Here is a 27,683-nt window from a genome sequence, read left to right as displayed (position 1 = left end):
CAAGATCGATTGTGTTTGATTGGTTCAGATACGACCTCATCAATTGATTTTATGAATCTATTTTACGAAGTGGTGTCAGTGGTTTATTGAGCATACTTCATCTTTACAAAATCAACTTGTAAGTTGAGAGATGCCACTCTCTATAAAGTATTTTAGAGCTCTATCTATTTCCAATGTGACACTTGAGTTTTATTCAATACATTCATTCACGCCTAACATTATTGGGTTTGATGCATATATATAAATGGTGAGTGACTCGATCGATAGACTCTGATACCATACTAAAAATATAAGAATATGGAGAAAAAGGGAAACATATAGCTTAAGAGTTCAATTGAAAAACCTTAATATGAAATCATATTTAATCAAAGATGAAAAATGATGCTCTTATTTATATTGGTTATTGAACACTAGTTTTCTACCTACTTTCTCTAACTAACTCTAATTGCAACAATCTAACTATTCTAATTAACTCTAGTTATAATTAATTATTGTTATTCTTAACAAAAGTGTATTATATATATTAAAAGTTAATAATGATATTTATTTTGAGAAATTTTTTTCTTTGTCAAATTAACATTTATTTTAAAACAAATTACAGAAAAAATTGTAATTTAAGTTTAAATTAAAAATATCACAATTGATAAATTATAAATAAATTTCATCGTAAAATTTCAATAAGAAAAATTGTTGTCGTGATATAAATTTTTATCTACGGAAAAATTGCCTCTCATAATATAAATTTTTATCTACGGAAAAAAAAATGCTCATGGAGTAATTTGAGATCCTCTCCCTAATAGAATATAGCAGCCTTAGCTCAACTTTTTTCTTTCTTTTTTTAATCAATTTCTTGATACTGTTGAGGGTAGGTAGAGCCATTGCCATGTGCAAATTACAGCACCATTGCTAACAGAGATTAACAGTATATATATGAGTCATAAGCTTAACAATGCTTGTGTTAATACGGCTTAAAAAAATCAAAACATGTACGATAGTACGAGTTATTCTTTTAATAATAATTTAAAATCACCGACGGTTTATCATAATCCATGGAGTATATTATTTAATTAATGAATAACTTTTCTGTTAAACAATTCTTCTAAAATAAATAGATTTTTTTATTAGCAAAATAAACATGTTTTCCTCTATGAATATTTGTGCGACATTGTAAGATACAAAACACAACTTGTTGTTAATGGGGGTCTTCATTAACATTGTCATTTACAGTCAATATAAGTACTTTTTGATACTTAATTAATCTAGTATCAAATGAACTAATGACTTAATTTGCATGTAATGGATGTGATTATAATTTATTTATATTGTTCATTGGATAGTGACATAATTTTCCGAAGATATATAGTTTAGGCTATCACAAAGACTATTTTGTCAAATTGAATAAATTTATCTATAAACTAAAACAATCTAGATGTATATTGCATAATTATCTTCTTGAATATTTGCTAGGGGATTAACATAAAAATGATTTCATTTGTTATATTTTTACGAAAAGATATAAAAATGAACTTACTATAATTGTTGTCTATGTTGATTACATAAATATTACATAACTCTTGATCTTGAAGAGATTTCAAAAGTTATGTTGATAATCATAAACATAAATATTACATAACTCTTGATCTTGAAGATATTTCAAAAGTTATGTTGATAATCATACTTAAAGAAAGAGTGAAACGAAAAACATAGAAAATACAAAGTTTTGTTAGAAATTACAAATTGAATATTTGAATAATAAAATTTTTGTGCCTAAAAAACTTCTATAACAAAAGTGCTAAAACGTTTATATAAGAAGAAAAAAAATCATATTTGTGTAATCTAATAATTGAGAGATCACTAAATATAATAAAAATCCTTTAAAATTTGAAAAAGAAGAAGAAGAAGAACTAAATCGTAAAGTACAATATTTTAGTGTGAACATAGTGTTGTGATGTAACTTCTTAATTATACACATCTTAATATCTTAGTTGATAACATAAATATAATAAAATAATTGTTCCTATTTGAAGATATTGATTGAAACTTAGTCCATCATACCTTAATAAGCCAGAGTACAATAAATATGAGTTTATTTTATTCTAAAGTACCAAAACTTAAATTAATTAGTAATATAGATGTATGATTTATCAAATCTCATAATAGTAGATCTCATTTATTCACATGTGATAGTACAACTTTTTTCATTTATTCACATGTGATGGTACAACTTTTTCACATAAATATACGAAAAAGACCAATAACATAAAATTATATTTTACTTTTTTTTCTTTATTAGAAATTTCTTTATATATTGCTGACAAATATTTAAAAGAAGCGTTATAAATACAAAATACTTTTTGGAAATAATTATGAATATAATTTTTTTCTAACGTTCCACCTACCTTAGTAAAAAAACAAAAACATTCCACATATTTATAACTTTACCAGTATTCCACGTACCTATAACTCTCTCAATGGTGTGTGGATCTACTAATTGTGATAGTTGGTTTATTATAAGGTGATTATTTGCCTACCTATTTCAAATAATTAAACTCTTTCAGAAGATTGAATATTAAACTTAACTATGAAAACTAAAAAAAACATTGAATATTGACTAAAACTGTAAAATCTATTACAATATTAAATTATAATTTTGTAAATCTCAATATTTTTAAATGTATAGTAAATAAATAGTGAGCGTACATAGAGTATATATATATATACATTAAATGAGATAATTAAATAATTATCATATAATATTATATAAACAGTTAAAATTAAAATAAAAAATTATATTAAGATTTAATCTTTTCACACTCCTATTTTAAAACTCATCTTATTTAATATATTTTATATCATAAATTCTCATTAAGTTGTCAAAGATTAGTATAATATTCACTTGTTTTGTGAAGTGTACTAATGTTCAGTTCTCCATCTATATCTACTACTTTATACAGATAATCAATTAATTAATTATTCAGATACAAACTCAAACCAATTTTTATTTTGGTACAAAATCCCAAACCCATATAATAAATAAAAGTCGTACACTTTTTTTTAGGAAAAAGTCATACATGTTTATATCGATTAATTTTGAAAATAAATTAATCCGTTGAGTTTTTTTTAATTTTATTTTATAAAGATTAATCCATTGAATATGGGTTCTAATGGTTTTCCCTATAATTTAGATGGAACTCTCAAGCAACCTCACACAAATTAAAGTATTATTTTTGGTAATGCCACAATTAAATTATTGGGTTGGTCTTTTCTAAATAAGCTAAGGATTATTGTCTTGACCCTCATCACATAGAGGATTCTTAGGGAAGGACACTTCCAAATACTATAGTTTAATACTATAGTTAAATATATGGTGCACAGCTGTATAGAATCGACCAGCGTCTCTTGGTCAAACTCTTGTTACTTCCAAATTGGCAAATAAGGTTCGTGTATTTTAATCTTCAATTTTCTTGTTTGAAAATTTAATCTTTCACTTTTTATTTACTTATGTTACTATTATTTATTATTGAAACTGTGAGCGCACATATTGGAACAACATTTTTTCAGTCATATTTTAAGTAATACTAAAAATGAAACTCTATTTTTACTAGGCCCCATGGAATGAATATAGCAATCTAAATTCAAATTCATTTAACGTGCTGAATTTGAAGCAGCCCCTAGTTAATGGTTATCTCTGTTTTTACCGATGAAAATGTTCTCCCAACTTGACTCAAAAAACTTTTTACAAAATCCAAATTTATGATTCAATTAAGTCTCCTTACTCAAAGCCTTAGTTTGACAAAGAATAAATTAAACGATACCAAGGCGGCCATATAAAAACAAACAAATAAATACATCTCAAAACTGTCCCTTTCGAAACCAACCAATTTTACTACTAGCTAGTACTATTATTATTCAATTATTCAAAGAATAAAAACTTTATTGCTGTTAAAGTTTATACTCAAAAATAAAGATTTCAAGACAACTGGCTCGTGAGTCGTGGCCACATCAACTTCGAAACTCATAATATAAATATATATAGCCCCTCACACTTTTCAAATTATGCATATTTGGTACTACAATCTCATCATTTTATTTCCTCCATCTGCCAAAAGTTTCAAATAATGGGTCGATTTAATCTTATACTAGTTTTTTCACTCTCATTAAATTTGTGTCTTATTCCATATCTTACTTTAGCTCAACTTAGTACAAACCATTATGCTAAAACTTGTCCCAATGTTGAAAGCATTGTTAGAACAGCAGTTCAAAACAAATTCAAACAAACTTTTGTTACTGTTCCTGCTACACTTCGCCTCTTCTTTCACGATTGTTTTGTTCAGGTAATTAATTTATTATTTAATTGCATCACTTTGATTACCAAATTAAATGTCATTTATAAAGATGTAACATATATAAAGTTTATTAAAAAATCTACTTTTATTTTATTTTATTATAGGGTTGTGATGCTTCAGTTTTGGTAGCATCAAGTGGAAATAACCAAGCAGAGAAGGATCACTCTGACAATTTGTCATTGGCTGGTGATGGTTTTGACACAGTGATTAAAGCAAAAGCAGCACTAGATGCTGTTCCACAGTGTAAAAACAAAGTTTCTTGTGCTGATATTCTAGCTCTAGCAACCAGAGATGTTATTAATCTGGTTTGTTCTTTAACAACTATTCTTAGTAGAATAAGTAAAATTCGTTTTTTATTTTTGGAATGAAATGAAATATAAATATACTATGAATTAATTTTATTTTCCTATTTAAATACAGGCTGGTGGACCACGGTATACGGTTGAATTGGGAAGATTTGATGGGCTAGTTTCAAGAGCTTCAGATGTAAATGGGAGACTACCTCTTCCAAGCTTCAATTTGAACCAATTGAATTCTCTATTTGCAGCCAATGGTCTCACTCAAACAGACATGATTGCCCTCTCAGGTATTCCATGTGCAAAGATTTTAATGTGTTCCATTAGCATATAGATTTTCTTATTAGAATTAGACATTTTTAGTTAATGCATTTTTTATTCAAAATATGAATTTTACAAAATCACAATCAATCATTTTAATTTTATCAAAGTTATAGGATTTTAACAAATCAAACCTTTAAACAGTTATTTTATTCACATTTTCTTTGAAAATAAGCTGCTTTTATTTTTTAGACATTTTGTGAAATATTATTTGGCTTCATTTCTCATTTTAAAGAATAGAGAAGACAAAATAAAATCCAATCAAACATATCTTTGTTATATTCAAAATTCAAGAGAGTTGTTAAATACCTTGAGAGAAAAGAGTTATTTTATTTCGCAGCAAAATGAGAAACTTTAAATACCCCGTTAAACTAATACATGAGAAGATGATATACCACATGATTAATATGTTACATAAAGAAAGGGTTCCTTAAGAATCTTTCCGTTGCCAAAATTTGTTTTTGTATAATTTTAAGGATATTAATATTATTTTTTAGAGGAGAGGGGAAAATAATATTATTTTTTTTTTTTTTTACAATAGGAAATCAATATTTAGACGTATAGACTAAAATAATTATCTTTGGCCAGTGGTCACTTAATTAAATAACAATTGCAAACTATTGACTTTTATTTTAGAATTTAATTTTAGTGTACTCTATTTATTTATTTTACATTGGAATTCAATATTTATGTGGATAGATGAGTTAAATATTAGTTTAATTATATTTGCATAAATTGTCAAACAATTGAATGATGTCACAATCTCGTTTGGTTTTACGTCTCTTTCTTCTCTTTAGGCTTCACTGAATCATATAATTATCAATTAAAGTGTGTCAACAAACTTTTCAAATAGCACACTAAATAGTTAATCAAAATTAAGTGTATAAGTATTATTTATTTTTTGCAGAATTATAAATATTATTGTTGAATCATAAAACATGATTTATGTTCTCTAGTGAATATAATTGAAACGACACCAGCTTGAATTGTTTCAAAAATTATTCAAAGACATCGTCTTTTAAATAATTCGTGTATTAAATATAATAAAAACACAATTATTTGTCAATTTTAAATTGAAAATCATATCAGATTTTTTTCTTTTTGTCTATTAGTTTGGTGTAGAAAATAAAATAAATAAACAATATTTTTGAAAGACCTCAAAAGCTACTAAGGACAAAGCATCCAATCGAAAAAATTAAGATAACATTAAAAAAATACAAAACAACACTATTTTCCTAGCACATTAAGTTTCCCTATATGAACGTGCTTATTGTCGTTTTACAGGTGCACACACCCTTGGATTCTCTCATTGCAGCAGGTTCTCCAATAGAATATACAACTTCAACAAACAAAGCCCAGTGGACCCAACATTGAACAAAGTATACGCATCACAATTACAACAAATGTGCCCTAGGAATGTGGACCCAAGAATAGCCATCGACATGGACCCAACAACCCCTCGAACATTCGACAATGCTTATTACCAGAATCTTCGACAAGGGAAAGGTTTATTTACCTCCGACCAAATTTTATTCACGGATACAAGATCTAGGGCCACGGTTAATTCTTTTGCTTCCAATGCTAACGTTTTCAACAACAATTTCATCAATGCTATTACCAAATTGGGTCGCGTTGGAGTCAAAACTGCAAGAAATGGGAAAATTCGTACTGATTGTTCTGTGCTTTAATTGAACACCAAGTCGCAAACAGTGCATGTTATACGGAGGAAACATGTAAACAAAGGAATTCGCAAGGAGTGACTAGATTCTTTTTGTGGTTAATAAATTTGTTTGCCAATAAATTAAGAGTGGTTTGCTTTGGAAGTTCAAACAAGGAATTTAAGGGGAGAGAAAAAGTTTAGTTTTTCTTTGTTGTAACTTGCAATGTGCCAAATAATTCAGCGTCCCCTAAATTTAATTCAATGTATTTGAACATTTTTTCTTCATTGCATTAATAAAGGTACAAAACAATCGTATTTAATATGTATATGTGCAATTTGAAACAGAGGGATAATAATACATAAAATTTAATGTGATTTTCGAGCTACTCATCTACATGATAGTTCATAGAGCATGAAGCTTGCTTCTCAACCTACCAGTGAAAGTGTCAACATTTTATTCACCTTCAAGATTCTTGGTATCTCAAATTCTAATCATATAGGTGTCTCGATACGACCATCGTGCCCCACGACCAAAATTAAACTCAATAAATGAATGAACTTATGCTTGGAATCTAAAGGTCTATGGCATTGAAATTTTAGTTTCATCACTTGCATAGAAAATAGGCACTTAAAAGAGCAAGTTAACACCATATTGAGGACTTGTAAACAATAACAAAGGCCAAGTATGCAGAACAGCAGAAGGCAAGAAGCTAATAGCTTAGTATCAAAATCAAAGCATGTAATTGCACATTAGTGTCTTTTATACCCAACCAAAAAAGTAAATTGTTGCACGGAATTAAACCCCCGACAAAATGACATTTACACTACCCTTAACAATAGTTATATTACTTGTATATACTCTAAATCCAAAAATAGAAAACTGTTACAGACACAGTATTCACATCTCTAGATCCCTAGGCAGCACAAGTAAAATCAGAAAATTTGCCTATTGGTTAAATATACAATCTTTAATAACAAAACTATTAAGTTTTTGGGATATTTCATATTCCTTTATTTTCTGTTATATGGACATTTACAAAAAGCACAAATTAACAAAATAGGAGTATGTATGATGACAATATAAATTTGAACACTAGATTATATGCAATTGAAATAAAGTAACAGGATGACAATATCATTACAGATGTAAATTCACGAGTGACTTTTATGTAATCAGGTATAGAAAAACAAAGCTATAACTTCTTACACCCCCACCAAATGATACTCAATTCAAACACTGAGGAACGTGATTTTAGATCTGGAGAGACTGAATATAAGATTTATTCAAAAAAAAATTAATCAAATGAAGAAATATCCTACAGATATGTTAAGAGATTCCCGCATCTATTCAGTAAACTTGACTCTTCCAATTACTTAACAACTTTATGATATAAAATGTCCAAAGCCAAACTATCCAATGCTGAAACCTTTACATGGTATGGTCACGAAATTGAAAATTACCTATATTTCCACCTCTATTTACGTCAGCAATATTTATCAGTAAAAACTCAAAGTCAGATTGAGGCTGAACTAACCCATTCGAATACCATTACTTTGTGAAAAGTTCGTATTTATAACTTGGATCAATACAATGTAGAGCCTGTTTAACTCATTCCTCCATTGCACGAAAGCAAACCTTCTCCAAATGTAGAGGCCAATCTTCCCCTAGTATGGTAGGATTCAACTCCATTGCTGTTCTAAACTCGGAGATTGATGCAGAAGCAGATCCAATTTGCTTTTGCACACACCTTTTCGTTGCTAACTTGTTCTTGCCAGATTGAATTCGACCACTAAATTTATTCACAGATTTTGAAGTCGCTAAATCCAAACAGGGCTTTATTAATCTTTTGAGGTAAACATCAAGAGCCTTATTTAATACGTTGGCTGCATCTGCTGAGACCTTACATTCCTCAGTTTCCAGGTTATGCTCCATCCTTTTCATCAAAGAATGTGTATCAGGTAAGTGACCATTACTTTCACAGGTATCAGTGACACTACCAGGTGGTAATCCTTCACGTGTAAGTCTTTGTGCTCTATTATCATAGATTGGAATACCGAGAGGTGCTCGGATAGGACTCTTTCTAATTTCGGCCAGCCTTTCAGAATCCTGATCAACCTCTTCCCCATCTTCCACAGGCACAGGAAGCTTGTTGCCTACAGAAAATGGTTCTGTATTACTTTGCTGCTCTTGAGTTTTAGGAGTTGAATTTTCAAATCCCTCTTGAGTCTTAGGAGTTGAATTCTCAAATCCATTGCTGTTGTTTTTCCCATGAGGACCAAGAGGGCTGGGACGGTCTTTGAATCTGCGGTCACGCAAACTTGGAGTTCTACTTTTCCGAGGAGATTTAAGAAAATCCTTGCATAGATTCTGTAGATTGTTACATCCATTTGGCGTTTTCACAGTCAAAGGACCTTCTACTCTGCTCTGTTTTGCCGGAGCTATCTTGGGGAGACACGATTTCTTCAAGATTGACTTGATGAAATGATTATGAAGTGGGACATTTTCCCTCCCAATAATTGCTAAGCAGAGCCTGTCAAATTCATGTTTGCTAACTTTGAGACTTAAATATCTCGTGAGAAGATTGAAGTACTTGCACGATTTCAAACTACCGAGCCTCGTTTGAATCTGTAACTTTTGATTTACCGTGTCGTCCGGAGAAAAATACCGCACTGCTGGCATCCTGTGTTCCACAAGTTATCACTATAATCATAAATCAAAACATCATCTCATTAAATAGAGACACGACACAACACAACCCTCATATAGCAAAAAAATCATAATTCCATGACAAACACAGACAAAACCTAACTTCATAATCGTTAAATTCAACAATAAAAACAAACATTGACAGCTGAAACAAGTTGAAACAAACACTACTTAATTCTAAGAGATCAAATAAACCAAAACCTAGATATTAAATTAATAATTTCAAAGCTAAAAAAAGAAAATCATACAACTTAATTTCGAGTAACAACCAATTAAAGGCACAATTGGTACTTTCAAGTATCGATCACAGAGTAAACTAATCAGATCAAATGCACGTTTTCGAAGTTCAACTAATTTAACGAAAACGACAAAAACAAACAAGAATTCATTAATTAAGATTCAAAATAGTTGTTTCATTACTTAAAATCGATAATTGGAGAAACACGACGCAAAAAATTGATCAAGAAACGAAAAATAAAAAGACACAATGAAGCATGAAAAAAAGAGGGAAATTAAGTAAAAGAAGAGAATGCGAAACCTTGAAATGCGAATTGAAGACGGAACCGTTTGGTTCCGATTGAAATAATTGAACGACGAGAGTCGAGAGCGTTTGATTGGAAAGTGAGAGAGAAATTAGGATTAGGGCTTTGTTACCAAGGATAGAGAAGAAAAGAGTTATAGAGAGAAAGAGAGTCCTTGACCTTTACGAAGGTACAATTTCGAAGTCTTAATAGTCAAAGGCACGTGTGGGTTAAGCAGTGTGTAAAGCCCAATCTAATTCGGTTAACGACGCCGTCGTGCCCAAATTAGAGGGTTTGTGTGCGTGCCAATCATGAGTTCACATGACACTTTACTAAAAAAAACATGACATATGTGTGTGATGACTTGGATTTGGAAGAATCTCAAGGAACATAGATTCCTTTCACCCTTTACCCCCAACATACCAATCAAATCAAATAAATTTTATATATAAATTTAATTAATTAAATAATTTTATCAATTTTTTACAAAATTTTTAAAAATAAAATTCTAGTAATTATACTGTTATTTTTTTGTTTGGAAAAAAAATTAATTAATTTTTTTGTAAGTTGCTTACATATTAATCTTGGTTTTAAATTATCGAATGTATTTTACACTGATATTTAATGAGAATTCATTATTTTGTTAAGTCATTCAACTTTTATAATAATATTTTAAAATATTTAATGAGAATTCATTATTTTGCTAAGTCATTCAACTTTTATAAGAATATTTTAAAAGTTTGTGATGCAGGGCAGAAATTCTCTCATCAATTATATACAAAATACTATTATTATTTTAAAAAATATATACATATATATAAAAAAAATAGAATTCTTCATTTTTTTTAGAAATGAAAATAAATAAAGAATATTTCTCTACTCGATATAAGATGGAAAAATAGTAGTCTCTCATGAAAGACAATGTATTTTTTTCTTTGATCATATAATTTTTTGCAGAATAAAATCTTAGTAATATAAAATTTGATTAGAAGTAAGTAAAGTTTGATAAAGAATTATTTCAGTTAAAATTCAAAACTCTTTTGAATAATTTATTTTTAGTTAAAGTTCATTAAATACTTAACAATGTTAAATTATTTTATACAATCCTAGGTTGGATAAACTCTTAATTCATTTGTAAGTCCTTATTATTTAATAGTAATGGTTATTGTTACTATACAAAATCACAAAGCTTAATTAAGTGGGGGTGTACATAACTACTATCGATATTTCACATTTTCATAATGATAAATGTTTTTGGGAATTTTTTTCTTCAATTTTAAGGAAGTATATTTTCTTATTCCAACTAAGGATGATTAGTGTAATGAGAGACTGAATTTTTACAATGTAATGGATTAATGTTTAAATTTTGTCTTAAAAAAATATTGTATTTAGTGTTTGATTTTAAAATAAAATTATTTTTTATAGAGGTAATTCGTATGAAATAAAAAATAAAAATAAAAACCTCTCATTTCAATTAGATGTTTTTTCTTCATATTCCTGTCAACTGAAGTTTTGTTTAAAGTGTCCGATTTTTTTTCATAACGACCATTTGTTTTTTGGAATGATTGGGTTAAAATTCCCATGTCAATGTAAAGAGCATAACAATGTGTAATGGGTTAAAAAAAAATAGTAGTGCAAGATTTTCGCATGTGTTTTATATATATATATATAAATAAAGGAACAAAACTGAAGGAAACACATTATTCTACAATCATCATTAATTAATAAAAATAAAGACGGAGGGAGATCGGAAAAGTAACTAAACCAAATTATCCAATATGACTAATATTCGCAAGAAAGTGTTGCATCAATTGGCTTCTCTGTAGACATGTTTGAGCTCACTCTTACAATCAGTTTGGTCCATGAAAGAAAGGGTTCTTGGAGAAGAATTGATTTTGCATCTTTCGAAAAAGATGATAATGTTAAACACACTAAGTGAGTCCATCTCCACAAGTACATCATTATAACTAAGATTATATGTTAATTTTAAACTATGGACCAAACACCATAACTACGCCATAACTGATGTAGACCGAACGAGATTACATCTAAACTCAGTAACAAAAGTGCCACTAGAGTCTCTAATTATGCCACCACAAACGGAAACACCAATTTTGCTCTTTAATCATGTTTCATTTTCCAATAATAATAAGGTTTAATATATACTTGTTCTCCTTAATTAAATAAGCGCTTTGTTGATTTTCGTTCTTGTAATACTTTTGTTCTAAATTTAACTTTAAAAATTTTATTTTATTTTAAAATCGTCTCTACTTAATGATTGTTAAAAAAAAAAAATTGACATACCAGTCGTACAAGAGACGAAAAAAATCTCCAAACTCACCCTCAAATATATACGTTTTTATTTGATTTTCATCTTAATAATTTCACACTTTTTTATTTTTGTCCTTTTTCATATTTGTGATGTAATCTTTTTTTTAACAAGTCACTAACAACGTAAACTATTTTAAAATTAAATTAACGTAGTTAAATTTAAAACAAAAAATTTACAGAAGCAAATATATAAAAAAAAAAAAAAAAAAATGCTAATTTGTATATACCAAAACATATATTTAGGCATTGTTTGCATCAAGTTAATGCAAATGTCATATATGGATGGAGGTTAAGGCAATGACTAATCGAACTGTAGTCAATTTGGATATAGGGGAGATTGTATCGAAATAGTACAAGCCCTCAAGATGGTTATTTCCTTTGGCAACCAAATGTGTCTTAAAACGTTTAATGGATCCATCAGCTTGATGTTTGATCTTATAAACCAACTGACAGCCAGTTGGTGTGACATTAGGAGGAAGATATACAAGTTCCAGTTTTACTCAGAGTAGTAAGCTCAACCTGCATGGCTTGATTCCAACACTCAAGTTTCCTAGCCTCAGCATAAGTCCTAAGCACACATGTGTAGTAAAATGACAATGTGACTTTGAAATTTTAGAGTGAGAAATAGAATTTGAAATAGGATAAAAAGAACATTGAAAATGTTGTTTGAAACATCAAAAAAGGAATTACATATGTAATCCTTTAAATGTGAAGGTTGATGCTTACATATGTTTATAATAAAGGTAGCATGTAATAAGGCATATAACCAAAAGATTTTGCAAAGCTTAAATTGAAAAAGAAGAATCCTTCCAACATTCAAGATATGTTGATGTTTTCTTTGTACGCACCTATTTTTTTTTTTTTTTGGAGATTCTACACAATATTTTTCGTGAATTATCCCTTTAGAAGCATAAAAGGAAAGAAGTAAAAATCTAGTCCATTATTTGTTCTAACATACTTAGGTGTAACATGATATTGAGTTTCAATAATTGTAATAAAATTTTGGATGTGCAATGAGACCTCAACCTTAGATTTCAAAAGAATAATCCGCACAAACCTACTAATATCATCCAAGACAATTGAAAAATAATTGTGTCCATGAATGGAACTAGTGTCCAAAGGGCCCTATATATCAAAATGAACAAGTTCAAACTTATGAGAAGCATTAGAATTTAGAAGTACTAGAAACATCAAGAGATTTCCTTTGTTTAGCATAATGGCAAATGTCACATACAAAATTATGATCCACAAAAATTGAAGGATACAATTCATGCATGTGAGCTAACCTATTATTGGATAAATGTCCTAATCTAAAATGCCAAATAGCAACATTAGGAATAATAGTGCTAGAGTTTACTAAAGGAGATGGAAGTGAAGCAGGTTTAGAGGGAATAGTAGTATCAAGAATCTTAGAATCAACCAGTAACCTATACAACCCCTCAACTTGACTACCTGAACCAATCTTCCTCTTGGATGTCAAATCCTGTAAAAAAAACACTTAGTCAGAAGAAAAAAAACACTTAAATTTACAAGCCAAGAATGGATAAGATGATCACAATGTTCCCAAGATGAACAATTAAGAGGGAAAACGTTTGACAAAGGCCCATTTGATAAAATTATAAAGGACATTTTCATAACGAGTGAAAAGGGCTTTGCTTTTTTGAAGTTTGGTAAGTAGTTTTTCCTAAGTACCCTCTTGAAGTTTGCTTTTTTATAAGTACCCTTTTATTCCATTTAAAGAAATTCATAAAAATAATTTTTTTCCCCTTCTCAACTAGCCGAGTAGGAGAGAAAATCGGCTTGCTTTTTTTAAGTTTGGTAGGTAGTTTTTTTTTTTAAAACGAAAAAAATAAGTTTGGTAGGTAGAAAAATAAAATTTGATTAAAAATATGTTAAGAGATAATAAAAATTTAATTACTAATTATTTTAATTAGAATTCAAATTTAAAATCAATTGAACTTCAAAATTAAGTTAGATCATTCGTGATGACTCTTTTTTTTATTTAATAATAAGAAGTTCATTATGTAAGATATGTTATCTCTCAATATTATTCTTCGTTGATTTTTTTTATTTATCTCATTTGTGTTTCCCATGGTTGAGGGTAGGTGGATTTAGAAGTCTTCCACATCATTTTCGTTAGTTTCAAATCAAGGTATTTTTTCCTAAATTTGTTGTGCAACTGCCTAGCACAAAATCTGTCAACAACTCTTCAAAGGGTGGAAGCAATTCCTAAAAAATTTGCACAAAATTAATCCAAAACGGTCCAAAAACATGACAACAAACAGTCTAAATAAACATATCAAAAGTAGTCCAAAATAAAACCAAAAATTGTCATAAAACTAGTCCCAAAACATTTCTAAAAACAGTCCTAAAACATAAAAAAAATTGGCACAAACAAATCCAAAAACATGTCAAAAAATGGCCTAAACTAGTCCTAAATTAGTCCAAAAAACATTGTCACAAACAATACAAAGCATGTCCAAAATCATTCCCAAAACATTTCTAAAACAATCCTAAAATACGTCAAAGAAATTGGCAAAACCTAAAAGAGTCCCTAAAAAACATGTCAAAAACAGTTCAAAGCAGTCCAAAACCAATCTCAAAACAGTCCAAAACATTTCTAGTCCTAAAACTGTCCAAAATAAACATGTAAAAAACAGTCACAAAATCAGTCCAAAACATGTCAAAAATCAGCAAGGCGGTTCCAACAAATGTAAAGCCTAAAGTGAATTGTTTAAATTTTAATTTGACATCACTAAATTAATATAATTGATATTATGTGATATTTTTTCGATTGATTTAATATTGTTGAGAAAATATTAAATTCAAAAAAAATTTGAGTAAAAAAAACTTTGATTTTGAGAAATTCTTAGCCTTTTAATTAAGTAAAAACAATTTAAGACATTTTGATTAAATAAAAAATTTGTTTTTCATGGAAGTCTAAAACGATTTCTTTAGAAACTTTTCTCTCGTGTCAGTCCTAAAACGTTCACAAAATAAGTTTAGAACAGAGAAAAAAAACTGACACAAACTAATTTAAATGCACAAAACAATAAGCATTGATTTAAATACACAAAACAATGAGTATTAATATAACTCAGGAAATGAACATTAACTTATGTTGATATGATATAATTGTGTATGTTCTACATAACTGTGGCCCACCAAAATCATTAGTTAGCAATTCCAAAAACCAAAGTCAAATTTTTTTAATTCTCACTCTTCACAACAACAAATGCCAAAATTATCCCACCATAATACTCATGTAAGAAACAACCATCTAATCTAATCATTGGCCTGAATCTGAAAAATATTTCCTTGCAAGCTTTGAAACACACATAAATCCCTTGAAAGCTAGGACATTGGGATTTTTAGTATCTCCATCTACTGCACGATAAGTTTCCACACTTGATTTAAAAGTTGAATATAGTAATCATAGAGTCTTGCATATTGCTCCTTGAATTAGTCATCAACAAGGTCTCTGGCAAAATTCCTTCCCTTTAGTGCCTTTGTTTGTGTTATCTCAAAATTTCATTTATAACGGTATTTATCAATTATATATGACACCTTGATCTTCGGATTTTCCTTGATACCATTAAACAACCTCTTCCTCTTACTCAACTAAGATAATCTCTTTAGCTTCAAGTATCATCATGTAGAGCTGTCAATTTGACAAGCTCTCTAATTATTGGCTCAGCCCACATATTAGAGGGGTTCAAAAAATTTATAGGCCCACGTTTTCAAAAAAAATCAAACTTTTTTTAAAAAAAATTTTGACAATTTTTTTTCGAAAATTATTTTGATTCGAGAAAAAAAAATCAATTTTTCCAAGAACATTTTATTTATTTTTCTCACAAAATTTTTTGAGAAAAAAATTATTTTTTAATATCTTTCAAAAAAAAATTTCAAAAAAATTTCAAGAAAAAATCTCAAAAATCTCAAAATTATCAAAATATTGGAGGCCTATAAGTCCCATGAGCCCCTCTCTTAAGCCCCACAAATTTATGGGCCGAGATTTTGAAAAAATTATTTTTATAGGGGCATGATATTAAGGATTTAATAAAAAACACATTTAAAAAACATAAGAGTTGAGGCTTTTTTAACAGCTCTATCATCGTATGGAAGCTTTGAACATAAAGCTAACCATTCCCAACCTTCCATGCAAATAAGTCTCATCCTTGTTATGTCATTCTTCACCACCATAATGTTCCTACCAGAATGAACATCATATGTCCTCGTGACATATTTAAATTTGTTTATATGTAATTTTTGTCTTTCTATTTTTATAAATTCACAAAATTGATCCCCTATTTTAACAATCAACGATTTGAAATATTTTAAATGATGTCAGTACAATTTTATGATATAGAATCATCTAGATCCATCAATTACTCATATCTCAAAAAATAAATTATAAAAATTATTAAAAAAAAAAGTTGAAGTTGAAAGTAATTAAATTTTTAGAAGATTTTATTGCGATTCGTTTTACAACACCATATTTTAATTAAAAAATCACAATGAATGGTCAAAATTATTAGATTTTAAAATAGGAGATCAATTTTGTGAATTGATTAAATTAGAGGGGCTAAAACTGCAAATAAACCCCTTAAATTCCTTCTTGCTTGCAAAATATGTGCCTAATTCCCATTTAAAATTAGTCATATCTTTAGGTTGCTTAAAAACTGGTTGCTTTGACTTTGATCTAGGAATAACATCCCAAACAACATCACTATCATTTGATTTATCACTATCTATTTAAAGAGATTATAAATCCCCAGCACTCTACATTTATTCTTTGACATCCCAATCCCCCATCAATCCACATTTTCCTGTAATATATCATCAACTTTGCCTTGTAATGTGTCATCAACTTTGACTTTTATTGTTTGGGGTCTTTGTGGGAGAAACCATCTGGACAAGGTATTCAGTATTCTCACAAATGGCATCATCTTTATCATGAGGCAATTCATCAACTTTATCATATTTCACATGTGGAGCACAAACATACATACAACTCAACTCTTCCATTAACATCAGCTAAATCTACCATTTCCATTGCACCTTCACCATTCAACAACTCTTTAAAAGTGCCACCAATCTTGTACCACATCAAATTAACAATGAAGTTGATATCATGAAGTCTTTGTCATGTACTAATATTTCAAATAAAGGCAAATGATATTGATCTTCTAAGTGTAACTAATTCCCTTTGAAGTACTTGTAGTCTATATATTTCATAAAATATACATGACGTAATTCTCAATTTTAAAAGTCCTCTATTTTAATGTAATTTAAACATTTTAAAGAATGATTTGAAGTCACATAAATAGACCACCAAAAGTTTGATTAATTATTATTCCATTTTGATAACAATTAGCCCAATTAATAGGAAGATTCTTACAAAGGTAAATCTTCTAATCGTTCAGCCTGTTATTTATTAGACAAGTAAGTTCCCAACTAAGGTGGTGACTAAAAAACAATGGAGCCAAACTCCAAACCACTACAATACCCAACCTACAAAAGAGTTTCAAACTTAGTCCACCTCTTTAACGGCTCCAACGACCCAACTAACATAGTGTAAAGAAAATACAAAATTGTATATTTTTGTCTTTTTAGCATTGATTTTTTTTTTTTTTGAAATATTAGAATTTAATCTTTAAACTCTGTTTGGTTAACAAAGAAAAGTTGAAAGAACAAAAGTAAAAAAATATAGAACATAAGATAATTTTATAATGGTTTTTTAATTAATTTTTTTTACTAAAATAGAAGAGAAAATAAAATAAAAATTTATATTCTCTCATTCGATTGAGTAGAAAAAGTAAAAAAATAAAATAATAAATTTTAAAATGATATATTATCTCTTAGAAAATAAAATATGATAAAAAAAACTATGGTGAAATTGAAAAAAAAAAAGAAAAACAAATTCATATGATTTTCACAATATATGTACCTCCATAATTTTTATGTATTCATTCATCACTTTATTTTCTCCTTATATTTTATTTTCTATCGCATAATCATATCACATCTATGAAGTCACTTTTGATATTAGGTGACCACTAAATTTTTTTACGGTTTTTAGTTGGAGAGAAGATTTTGGAGTGTGTGCTCTCTTTCCTTCATTGTGTTGTTCCTCTCCCTTAGATCCATTGGTATAGACAAATCATTAACTTTCCAATTTCTGGCCGACATTTGTATGCACCCGTATGTAGCTCTCTTGCTTTACTTTTTTAAAACAAACCAAATTTAAGAGACATAAATTTTTGAAAAACTTTAACTTTCAAAAGCTTTATCGTCATCACTTATTCCGCGTATCAAACAAACGCCATGGCTTTTTAGATTTTCATGAAATTTCATCTATCAACTACCTCGTTTGCATGCAAAATTATTCTCTTCTCATTTCCTCCATTTTGTATCTTGCATTTTGACACTTAATTTAAGAAGAAAAAAAATACATTATTCTTTCTCATCTATTCCCTATAACTTTATTTATAAGTAAAAATAAGTCAATAAAAATTAATTAATCTTATTCAAAATTTGAACTAAATATATTTATTTTGTTGATTCATTTTTGTTTTTCAATAAAACAGAAGAAAATACTTGTTAACTCTTAAAAATTCAACAAAAATGAAAGTTCAATGAATAAACTCTTGCTAGTGCCAATAATATACTAACAACTGGTATTTATCTAATAAAAAACAATAAAACTAACCAAAATTTATTAAAAACTGATCAAATATAATCGAGAAAATTACATTCCTTTTTACTCTTTATAAATACAACAAAATTAACCAGTTTACACTCTCCATAATATAGTTTAAGTGGTTGAGCTAAAGTATCCAAACAAATTTTAGAAGAAATTGTATAGTGTTTAAAGTTTGACTATAAATACTAACATTAATCTACTAACAACTAATATTTATTTATCTAAAATAAAACAATTAAACTGACCAAATGTTACTCCCTCTAAGAAAAATAGATTGACAAAAGTAAATAATTTAATCTAAATTTTTGAATTAGTTATGTAGATTGTTGTTGACCTAACTTTTTTTTTATATTTAGAAATAAACATAGTATTAAAATACCAAACAGTAAATAGGAAAACAATAACTTGATTAATTATTCAAAGAATACAACAATAGAAAGGGGAAAAAATGTTGAACTAAGCAGGTAACCAAGCAGATGCAAAAACAACATTATGTCCTTTCCAAGTAAGCACAATATGTTCATCTTCCTTCTTCAATCCCCAACCAGCAGCATGTTCATCAAGCATAGCCTTCACCTCACCAACACATTCCTCACCAAATCCAATCCCTTGAAAATTTGCATTTCTCATTCTTTGTTCCCATTTCCCTATATTCTCATCTCTCTCAACTCTTTGAACCCCTTCATGAGCAATCACATTCTCAATCTTCCAACAAATGTTTGCTTCATACCATTGCCTTTGTTTACTTCCACGTGGCAGAAATGTGTCCACAGTATCATAAGGTATCCATAGATAATTAAATGCAGACCTTAATCTACAAACCAAGTTATTTGAAGTTAAATCAACATCTTCATCTACTAAAACTACAAGTGTTGGATCTAAACCTCGAACCGCCTTAAGAAACAACGATCTCAAAGAAGTAGTAGTAGCAGTAGTAGTAACAGTAACAGCAGCAGAAGACGAACAAGAAGAAAAAGTATCATAAACATAAGAATTTGAGTTTGAATTTAAATTTGTGTCATGAATTAAAGATAGGGTTTCATCTGGAATATAATGAAGCATCATGTGACAGTTTATAACCAAAGCTTCACCTGAATAAACCAAACGTTGCACTCTCAAATGTTCAATCAAAGAAGCAAAACCATTTGTGTAACTTGAAGAAACAACTCTGAATTCCAATGTTACATTTCTTGACCTAGCGAAATTCACCAACTTCGAACCTAACTCTTCATAAGAAAGATCAAGCATAGGTGGAACATGAAATGGAATTTGATCAATGTTAGCATGATCAGCTACGGTGAGTTTGATCAACGGAGAAACTTCGTGGCGACTAGCAATGGCATCGATTAATGTAGGAATCTGCATGCAATGAGTTGAACTCAAATCCACAATATGAATCACTGAGAAACCTTCTGTTGCTTCAATAATGGATGCATTAGCCGCGGTGAAACCAAATCGATGCCAAGGCGTTAAATCGACAAAGTTAGCTAGTTCAATGATTGAGAATCTATGTGTTTCAATGTTGAGATTGTTACGAGCGTTCGAAACTTCTACTAGCATTTTGCAAGTTCCATTTTTCGCCGCACGATTTGTGAGAGCTCTTAGGAAACTATTAGCTAAGCGTTGATTTGAATCGCCATCTGGTGGTGCTATGTTGTTGAGAACCCAAAGGATTTGTTGAGCAAGTGTTACATCATTGGTTTCGATTGCGTCGGCGCAATGAACAAGTAATTGTTCCATGCAATTTGTGTCACCAAAGTTGGTTAAAGCTTTTGATGTTGGGAACCATGGTTTAATGTTTGTATTCCTATTTGGTATTTGATTGTTTTTGTTCATGGAAGAAGGGTTTGAATTTGAAAAATGTGTTTTTGTTTGGTGCAAATAAGGTACTGAAGTTGTGAATTGCATCATAGATAGAGCTACAAAGTAGGCCCGTCTTAAAGATTTTGGAGGAGTTGTTTTGATCTTCAAATTTGAGTCCCTAATAAAAAATGCAATTTTAATAATTAAAAAATTGAAATATATTAAATTGCACTCTACATATATCAATTTAGATGATATATATTATTTGATTAATTTATATATTAAACTCAATTCTACTCATAAATCTTTTAAAACTTTTGTTTATTTTTTCAATTTTCCTTCTATTTATCAAGTAGTCTTTGACACATTTTAAATCAGTTCTTTTAGATCTAAAAATTTAATCTCAATTTAAACTCCCATAAATTTCTATTCACGACAATCTAGTATCTCGATTCCTAGTTTCAAAAACAAATTTTTGTACATCCATTATCAATACCAAATTTATTAATTAATCTAAAATCTACTATAACAAACTTTTAAATATTTAGATTTTCTATTTTACTATCGTAACCAACCAAGATCGTCTATACGATATGCATCGTTATGTTGCTAACAAGAAAAACAATTAACAAACTAACGAAACTATGTTGCTAATGGTAAAACATAAATAAAACAAAATTAGAGTTGAAAAAAATAAAAAAAAAGAGAAAGTGACTTGACTAAGAGTAGATACGTATATTGTCATAAGTAAAAAATCTAAATTGTGGTGAGAAAATATGAAAATAAATTGAAATGAAGAAAAAAAGGACGTTTCAGCTTTTTGAAGTGGGGATAAAATATTATCGTTCTTACTAAAAGAGACTACTCAATGAACACTTATCCCAAAAAAACATATTTGAAGTCAATTTAAAGAAAAGAGACCCTTCTTATAAAACTTCAGAATTTATTGAGATATGTTGCAAAACAGCCAAAGAAAAGAAAAGTGTTGATGAAAATAAATCAGCTTGGTAGCTACAAAAGGTTGTGATGAAGTGAAATAGAGAGATAGTTTGTTCTGATTTTGTTTGGTTAGGAAAGAGAAGGAGGAGAGAGAGAGATGTGTCTGATAAGAGAGTAATAAAAGAGTACCTGTAAATGGTTGGAGCACACTGCTTTTGTTTTGGATTTTGATAGCATGTGAAGTAGCCGGCCACAACATTGTTTCTATTTGGGAGTTGGGATTTTGTCGTGTAACGGTATGAGAGGAGATATTTGATTTGCCTCACATGTGCCATTGCATAATGAACAAATCATTTTTTGTGTGACCACTTCCCACTTTGCACTGCTTTATTTATATACTATAGACTATACCTTATACAACTATTGTTTATATCAAAAGATGGCTCAACATATTTAACTGCTTCACAAATTTGATACGGCAAGTCATCTCATCATTTTACTTTTCATAACGTCTATAATATTTATTTATTTTTTTCCAAATTTTATGTAAAATATTTATATAGATATATAGAGAGAGAATATTTAATGTATTTTGTTATATTTGATAATAATAATTTAATAAAAATATTATTCTTTCTTTTTTTAGTTTATACATTTTTTTTTATTTGCAAGATCAAATAAAACATTAATAGTTGAGTCTAGTAATAAAAATATATGTGTTAGATCTAACATATTATAAGTTCTTGAAACAAAAAGTGAGAAAAGTATATATTTTGAAATATATAATAAAATTAACTCAAATAAAAATAAAAGGTAGGTGTAGTAAAGAAAAAAAAAATGTAAAGTAGCTTAAATTTAGTGTTACTCCTTATAATTATATACATTTTGCTTTTATATTTGAGCTAATGTATATAATATGTAAAATATTTGATTTTAGTGTCCTGATAAAAATTAAAAAATATTTACAAAGACTAAAAAATAAATTTCAAAGAAAAATATATAATGAGAAAAAATGTAAAGAATTAAAATGTAATATATATATATATATATGGGATTAAAAACATTTAAATCCAAAATTGAATTTTAGTACTTGTCAAAAGCCTCCCCATTGTGTTTTCTTGCCGCTATGAACCATTACTAATGGCAACAGAGAATGTTGAATGAACGGTTGGTGAAATAGGCGCATGAATGAGATTTTATGTCTTTCAATTCAAATGAAATTGATGTATTGATGTAGTCCCACAACTATGCTGTTTACTATTTTCCCAAAATGCTTTTTTATTTGGGATTTTGAATTACTTTCTCCCTTACAAGACCACCAAAAGAAAATTTGCCTTTTCGTTTTAAAAGAAATTTCAACAAAAATTAGGAGTTATCTTCATACTCTTAGATAGTAGATACAAAAATAGAAGTTTTTGTCTTTTGATATAAATCGAACCTAATATTAAAGAGATAAGAACAACTATTCATTCATGATCTCTATCAATTAAACTGTAGTTAAATATAAACTTAATGAAAATATAAAATAAAAAGTGTTTGAGTTGTATTGATGTTAAAATTAATTTTCCTATTAAAAAAAAAAATTTAAATCAGAGAATAAAATCGGATTTGAAATTTTCCTTACTCAGACTTGTAAAGGATGTATTCAATACTAGTTCTTTATCTTTAAATTTTTTTTTTTATTGATTTAACTCTTGATCAGCGGACAGGGATTACAGATCTATTTTTTTTAATATATAATAACTATATATTATCAATTATTATATATATATATATATATATATATATATATATATATATATATAATAGATTATTAAAATAATAGTGATAAATTATTAAAATATCATCCTTTTGAGAAAGTAACGTCGCATTTCGCCTTTCACCTTTCCACCCCGTGTAACTCTTTTCTCTCACTCAATTTGTTCTCCCTATCTTATAATTTATACTAATAAAATTAATACAACAAGTTCTGTATAGAGATAAACTATCTAATATTGAATGATAAATTAATTAATTTCGAATAGACAAACTCTAACACTCTATAGTTAACAACTCAACTACTAACTATTAGCAAACTTTTACGTGTTAATCATTGTTATATGATATAATGTGATACTATTTTTTAATTATGGATTGTTTTAATTAATATGTGTATTTTTTTAGGAGTGACACGATGTTTAAACATATGAAAATTGATATATTTTTCAAGAACAAAAGTTTCGACAAAGATGAAAATCGTAAAATTGATATATTTTATTTGATTGAATTGTGTGAAGTTCTAAAAACTTGTGTAAATTGTGTGACTTGTGAAAATTGTGTTACTTGTGAAAATTATAAAACTTGTGATAATTGAAATTCTAACTTTTTCAACTTATCTACCATAAATTGTGTGACACTCTAAAAAGAACTATATGATTTTTAAGAATTTCAATTATAATAAAAAAAAATGTGACTTTTAAGAATTTCAATTATAATATTTTAGTTAATACTCGTCGCTATCCGGCTCCCCCGATATTTTGCGCAAGATCCGTCATTATTATTCGCTTTTTTTTTTTGTTGTATTTATGGTTTGTGAAATTTCTTAATTAACAATAGAAGATTTGTAGAGGATAAATATTATTTTCAGCTAATCGTTCTTCCACTTGTACTTCTAGGTTGATGTTGATATTTATGCTTAGAAATACATAAGTCGTCTCTTGTTTGGTTAGATTTCCAAGAATCATTAGAAATATTGTATAGAAACATTATACACCTTTTATAGTTGGTTTTACTGACCAAGAAAATCAAACTGATTTGTTGGCCCTCAAAATTGTTCCTTGTACCATAACTCTGATCTACCATGTGATGACATTGGTTCTTTTGGATTCTAATAAATATGCTATTGACCGGACACTTGCATTTATATTAGATGATCTATACTATCTATTTGACCAGGTGCACGTAATCAAAAGATGTGATCTAAGGTATCAGATACATTATAAACCATGATGACTTAATTCTTCCGACGATGTTGCCAAAATGGTCAACACATCTACTTGACTTTATCTATGAAGAGTTTCATTTGCACATTAACAAATAGTTAGAAGATAAATTGTTCCTTACATGATTTTGTTATAATCAAAAATAATTATGGATGATTGTACATGGACCTCAATTAAAATCAATCAAGAGTATTATGGTTGAATTTTGACTAAAACAAATATTAGACTTTTCATATCTTTCGACTAAACTCTAAATTATTAGAATCTTTACTCTTGAGAACTTAAGGTTAAAAAAAAAACAAATACGATGGTAAGAAAGAAAAATAAATAAAGTATATGTTCCAACTTTAAGTCACATTTGTGAGATATTGTTTGTTTTGAGTCTTATGCATAAATTCTCATAGTTTTTTGTTTTAGTTAAAGGCGTCTTGGTGGATTTAAAAGTGTGAATGTTGTTTATGAATCATCCTAAACTTATATTATCAAGCAATGTGAGCCTTTTTTATATCCATCAACAATAACTATTAGTCGAGGTTATACATAAAGCCTTGTGGCTTAGATTAGGATCAATCCAATAAGCTCCGAGGCCTAAAATGATCTTAATAGAAAATTTTAATCAGACTCTTTTTTAAAATAAAATAATAATATAACAATCATAGATCTTATAAAAATAAATAAATAAATAAACTTAATAGTTACACATATAATTTATCTAGAATGAGATATAAACAAAAATAATAACTAAAAAATTGATGTATTTAATCTTATTAACACAAAATATATGAACAAATCAATTTTTCAATTATCATTCTTGCTCGTATTTCATTCTAGTGTAGTATAATCCAATGAAGATTTAATATATACATCATTTATGATTTTTAAAAAAACATAAATAAAATTAACTTTTAATTGCCTATCGAAATTATTTTAATGTATATCCTTTAAATTATATAAACATAAAATAGTGTAACATATCCTTGATTTGAATGATTAACAAAAGACTCAAAATCTTACACTTTACAAAAACATATAATTATAAGTAAATTTATAACATAATTAATAATATCATAAATTATTTCATTTAAATCTTTTTTCTTTATGAAATAAATATTTATTGAATCCTAAAACTTTAACTTTAATGGTTTGACCATTCGGTGAGCCTTAGCTTAGATTACTATACGACACACCAATGTTATTAAATCAAATCTTTTCAAAGTATTATTGGCTTTAAATCTTGTACCTAAACCCTCATGATTTTGTCTTTAATAAAATTCATCTTGGTAAATTGAAGAGTATGAGTGTTTTTTTTAGGTGGCAAGAAGAGTACGAATGAGTATTCCTTATGTGTTTTTTTGCTGTAACAAAACAACGTATATTTTGTAGTTGAAAGGGACGAGCCCGAAATCTGTTGGATGTGTACATATTTTGTTGTCTACCATATAGTATAGTCTTTTCTTAATTCAAAAATCACTCTACTTTTCAACAAACTCTGGAGTCTAGCTGATAGTACATACACTATATTTTTGTACATATTCAAATGAAAATGAACCGATCAACTACAAGAATGAATCAAAATTATAATATGATGCATGATTAAGTTGCATATATATAAAATAAAATATAAATCGACGCAGCCTTTTCGACGTCATCGAGTATAGGACAATGATCCCCAATACATCTCGGAAACATCTTGTAAAATAATACAAATTGGACCTTCATTAACTTAACCTCCATCGTTACATTGAGGTTCAAATGATAAAACAGACAATACAAATAAAATGAGAATCCATGATTAAAAAACTACTGTTTTATTATTATTATCCACTACTATGTTTATCTTTTTCCACATTTATTAATTGGTCCCCACTATTTCTGGAATTAATGTATTCATTCTCTCTGTTTTTTGACATCAAAATCAAAATCCAGAACAGAACATAGTAGACACTCTAAGATATTGAATATAAGTAAAAATTATGACAATAAAAATTAATATATTTAATTTAATTTAGACTAAATACATTCGTTTTTATTAACTCATTTTCTTTTATATTTAAAATTGGAGTAGACATTTTATTTATTTAAACATTTTCTAATAATTCCCATTACTCATCTGACTCAGGTGCATATGTGTATGAGATTTTTCAAACTAGATAGTTTGAAACAAAGAATAAACACCAAGTGATAACTTGTTACAATGAAATCGAACAACTTACTTTACCATTTATATTAATTAAAATATATAAATATGATTTATATGATTGTAACTTACATGAAATTGTGTAGACTAACCCAAATTTATTGGTCCATATTTTTATGGACTAGTAGTAGGTCGAGGTGCTGGTCTCCTTTGGCAGCTAAGTTTTAGACGAATATGTGATAAACACTTGTACGATAATTTTTAATTAACTCAATGGGAACATCTCCCCATTAAACAATACTATCACTCTTGTTTTTTCTCTATTGCAGACAATAGGCAAATGAAAAAGCTGCCTTTACATGCATGATTCCTATATATGCTTCATATAGTTTTTATTTAGATATAAAACTATTAGATAAATCGTCCATAAACTCAACTCACTTAAAAAATATTGATATTGTTATATATTAAACATCGTATTTAATGTTTGAATTAGAACTTTGCAGTTGTTTATGTGAATTTTAAGTGGTATTTATTGTTTTGTCTCTAGATCCAAAATTAAACTATTAAGTAAGTTTTTAGTTGATTTTATTCTTCATTAGTTAGTTAATTTTATTCTTCATTAGTTAGTTAATTTTATACTTATTAGAGTTAGTTGAGCTTAATAATACACATGAGGGTTATTAGAGTGTGTATAGAAAACATATCAAACAATAACATTTTTATAACAAGAATGAATGTGAAAGGAATGAATTTTAGTATAACTAATCAAATTATGAATAGTTAATATTAAAATAAAAAGTCATGTGATACTTTTATTCATGATCATCCATGTAAATAGTTTATATATATATATAAAGAGGGATCAAATTACATTTGAAGAGTTATACTAAAAATTATACTTGTTTGATACATATTTTTCAAAATCTACCGTT

General features: G+C 28.1%; 3 protein-coding genes across 4 annotated transcripts; 1 reads left to right on the top strand and 2 right to left on the bottom strand.

Annotated features, from left to right (window-relative positions):
* The first annotated feature begins 4,044 nt into the window (after positions 1 to 4,044).
* LOC101510308 (peroxidase 73) lies at positions 4,045 to 6,945 on the top strand. The gene is made up of 4 exons (XM_004509020.4): positions 4,045 to 4,334; positions 4,451 to 4,651; positions 4,767 to 4,932; positions 6,248 to 6,945. Exons 1-4 carry the CDS (start codon positions 4,119 to 4,121, stop codon positions 6,649 to 6,651), a joined length of 987 nt encoding a protein of 328 aa, XP_004509077.1. The 5' UTR covers positions 4,045 to 4,118; the 3' UTR covers positions 6,652 to 6,945.
* Positions 6,946 to 7,731: 786 nt separating this feature from the next.
* On the bottom strand, positions 7,732 to 10,112 carry LOC101509779 (uncharacterized). 2 transcript variants are annotated; one of them, XM_004509019.4, is made up of 2 exons: positions 9,869 to 10,112; positions 7,732 to 9,324 (listed from the first exon to the last, which is right to left on the bottom strand). In XM_004509019.4, the coding sequence occupies exon 2, from the start codon at positions 9,301 to 9,303 to the stop codon at positions 8,233 to 8,235; it is 1,071 nt and encodes a 356-aa protein (XP_004509076.1). In that variant the 5' UTR covers positions 9,304 to 9,324; positions 9,869 to 10,112; the 3' UTR covers positions 7,732 to 8,232. The 2 variants fall into 2 exon arrangements, with proteins under 2 accessions (XP_004509076.1, XP_004509075.1); XM_004509018.4 differs by having other exon boundaries at positions 7,732 to 9,304; positions 9,869 to 10,107.
* A 9,166-nt stretch (positions 10,113 to 19,278) lies between these two features.
* On the bottom strand, positions 19,279 to 21,991 carry LOC101509453 (scarecrow-like protein 32). The gene is made up of 2 exons (XM_004509017.4): positions 21,820 to 21,991; positions 19,279 to 20,869 (listed from the first exon to the last, which is right to left on the bottom strand). The coding sequence occupies exons 1-2, from the start codon at positions 21,963 to 21,965 to the stop codon at positions 19,345 to 19,347; spliced, it is 1,671 nt and encodes a 556-aa protein (XP_004509074.2). The 5' UTR covers positions 21,966 to 21,991; the 3' UTR covers positions 19,279 to 19,344.
* Between the last annotated feature and the right edge of the window lie 5,692 nt (positions 21,992 to 27,683).

Source organism: Cicer arietinum, chromosome 7 (genome assembly GCF_000331145.2).
Source record: "Cicer arietinum cultivar CDC Frontier isolate Library 1 chromosome 7, Cicar.CDCFrontier_v2.0, whole genome shotgun sequence".
Classification (NCBI taxonomy): Eukaryota; Viridiplantae; Streptophyta; class Magnoliopsida; order Fabales; family Fabaceae; genus Cicer; species Cicer arietinum.
This window is presented reverse-complemented; position numbering and strand designations above follow the sequence as displayed.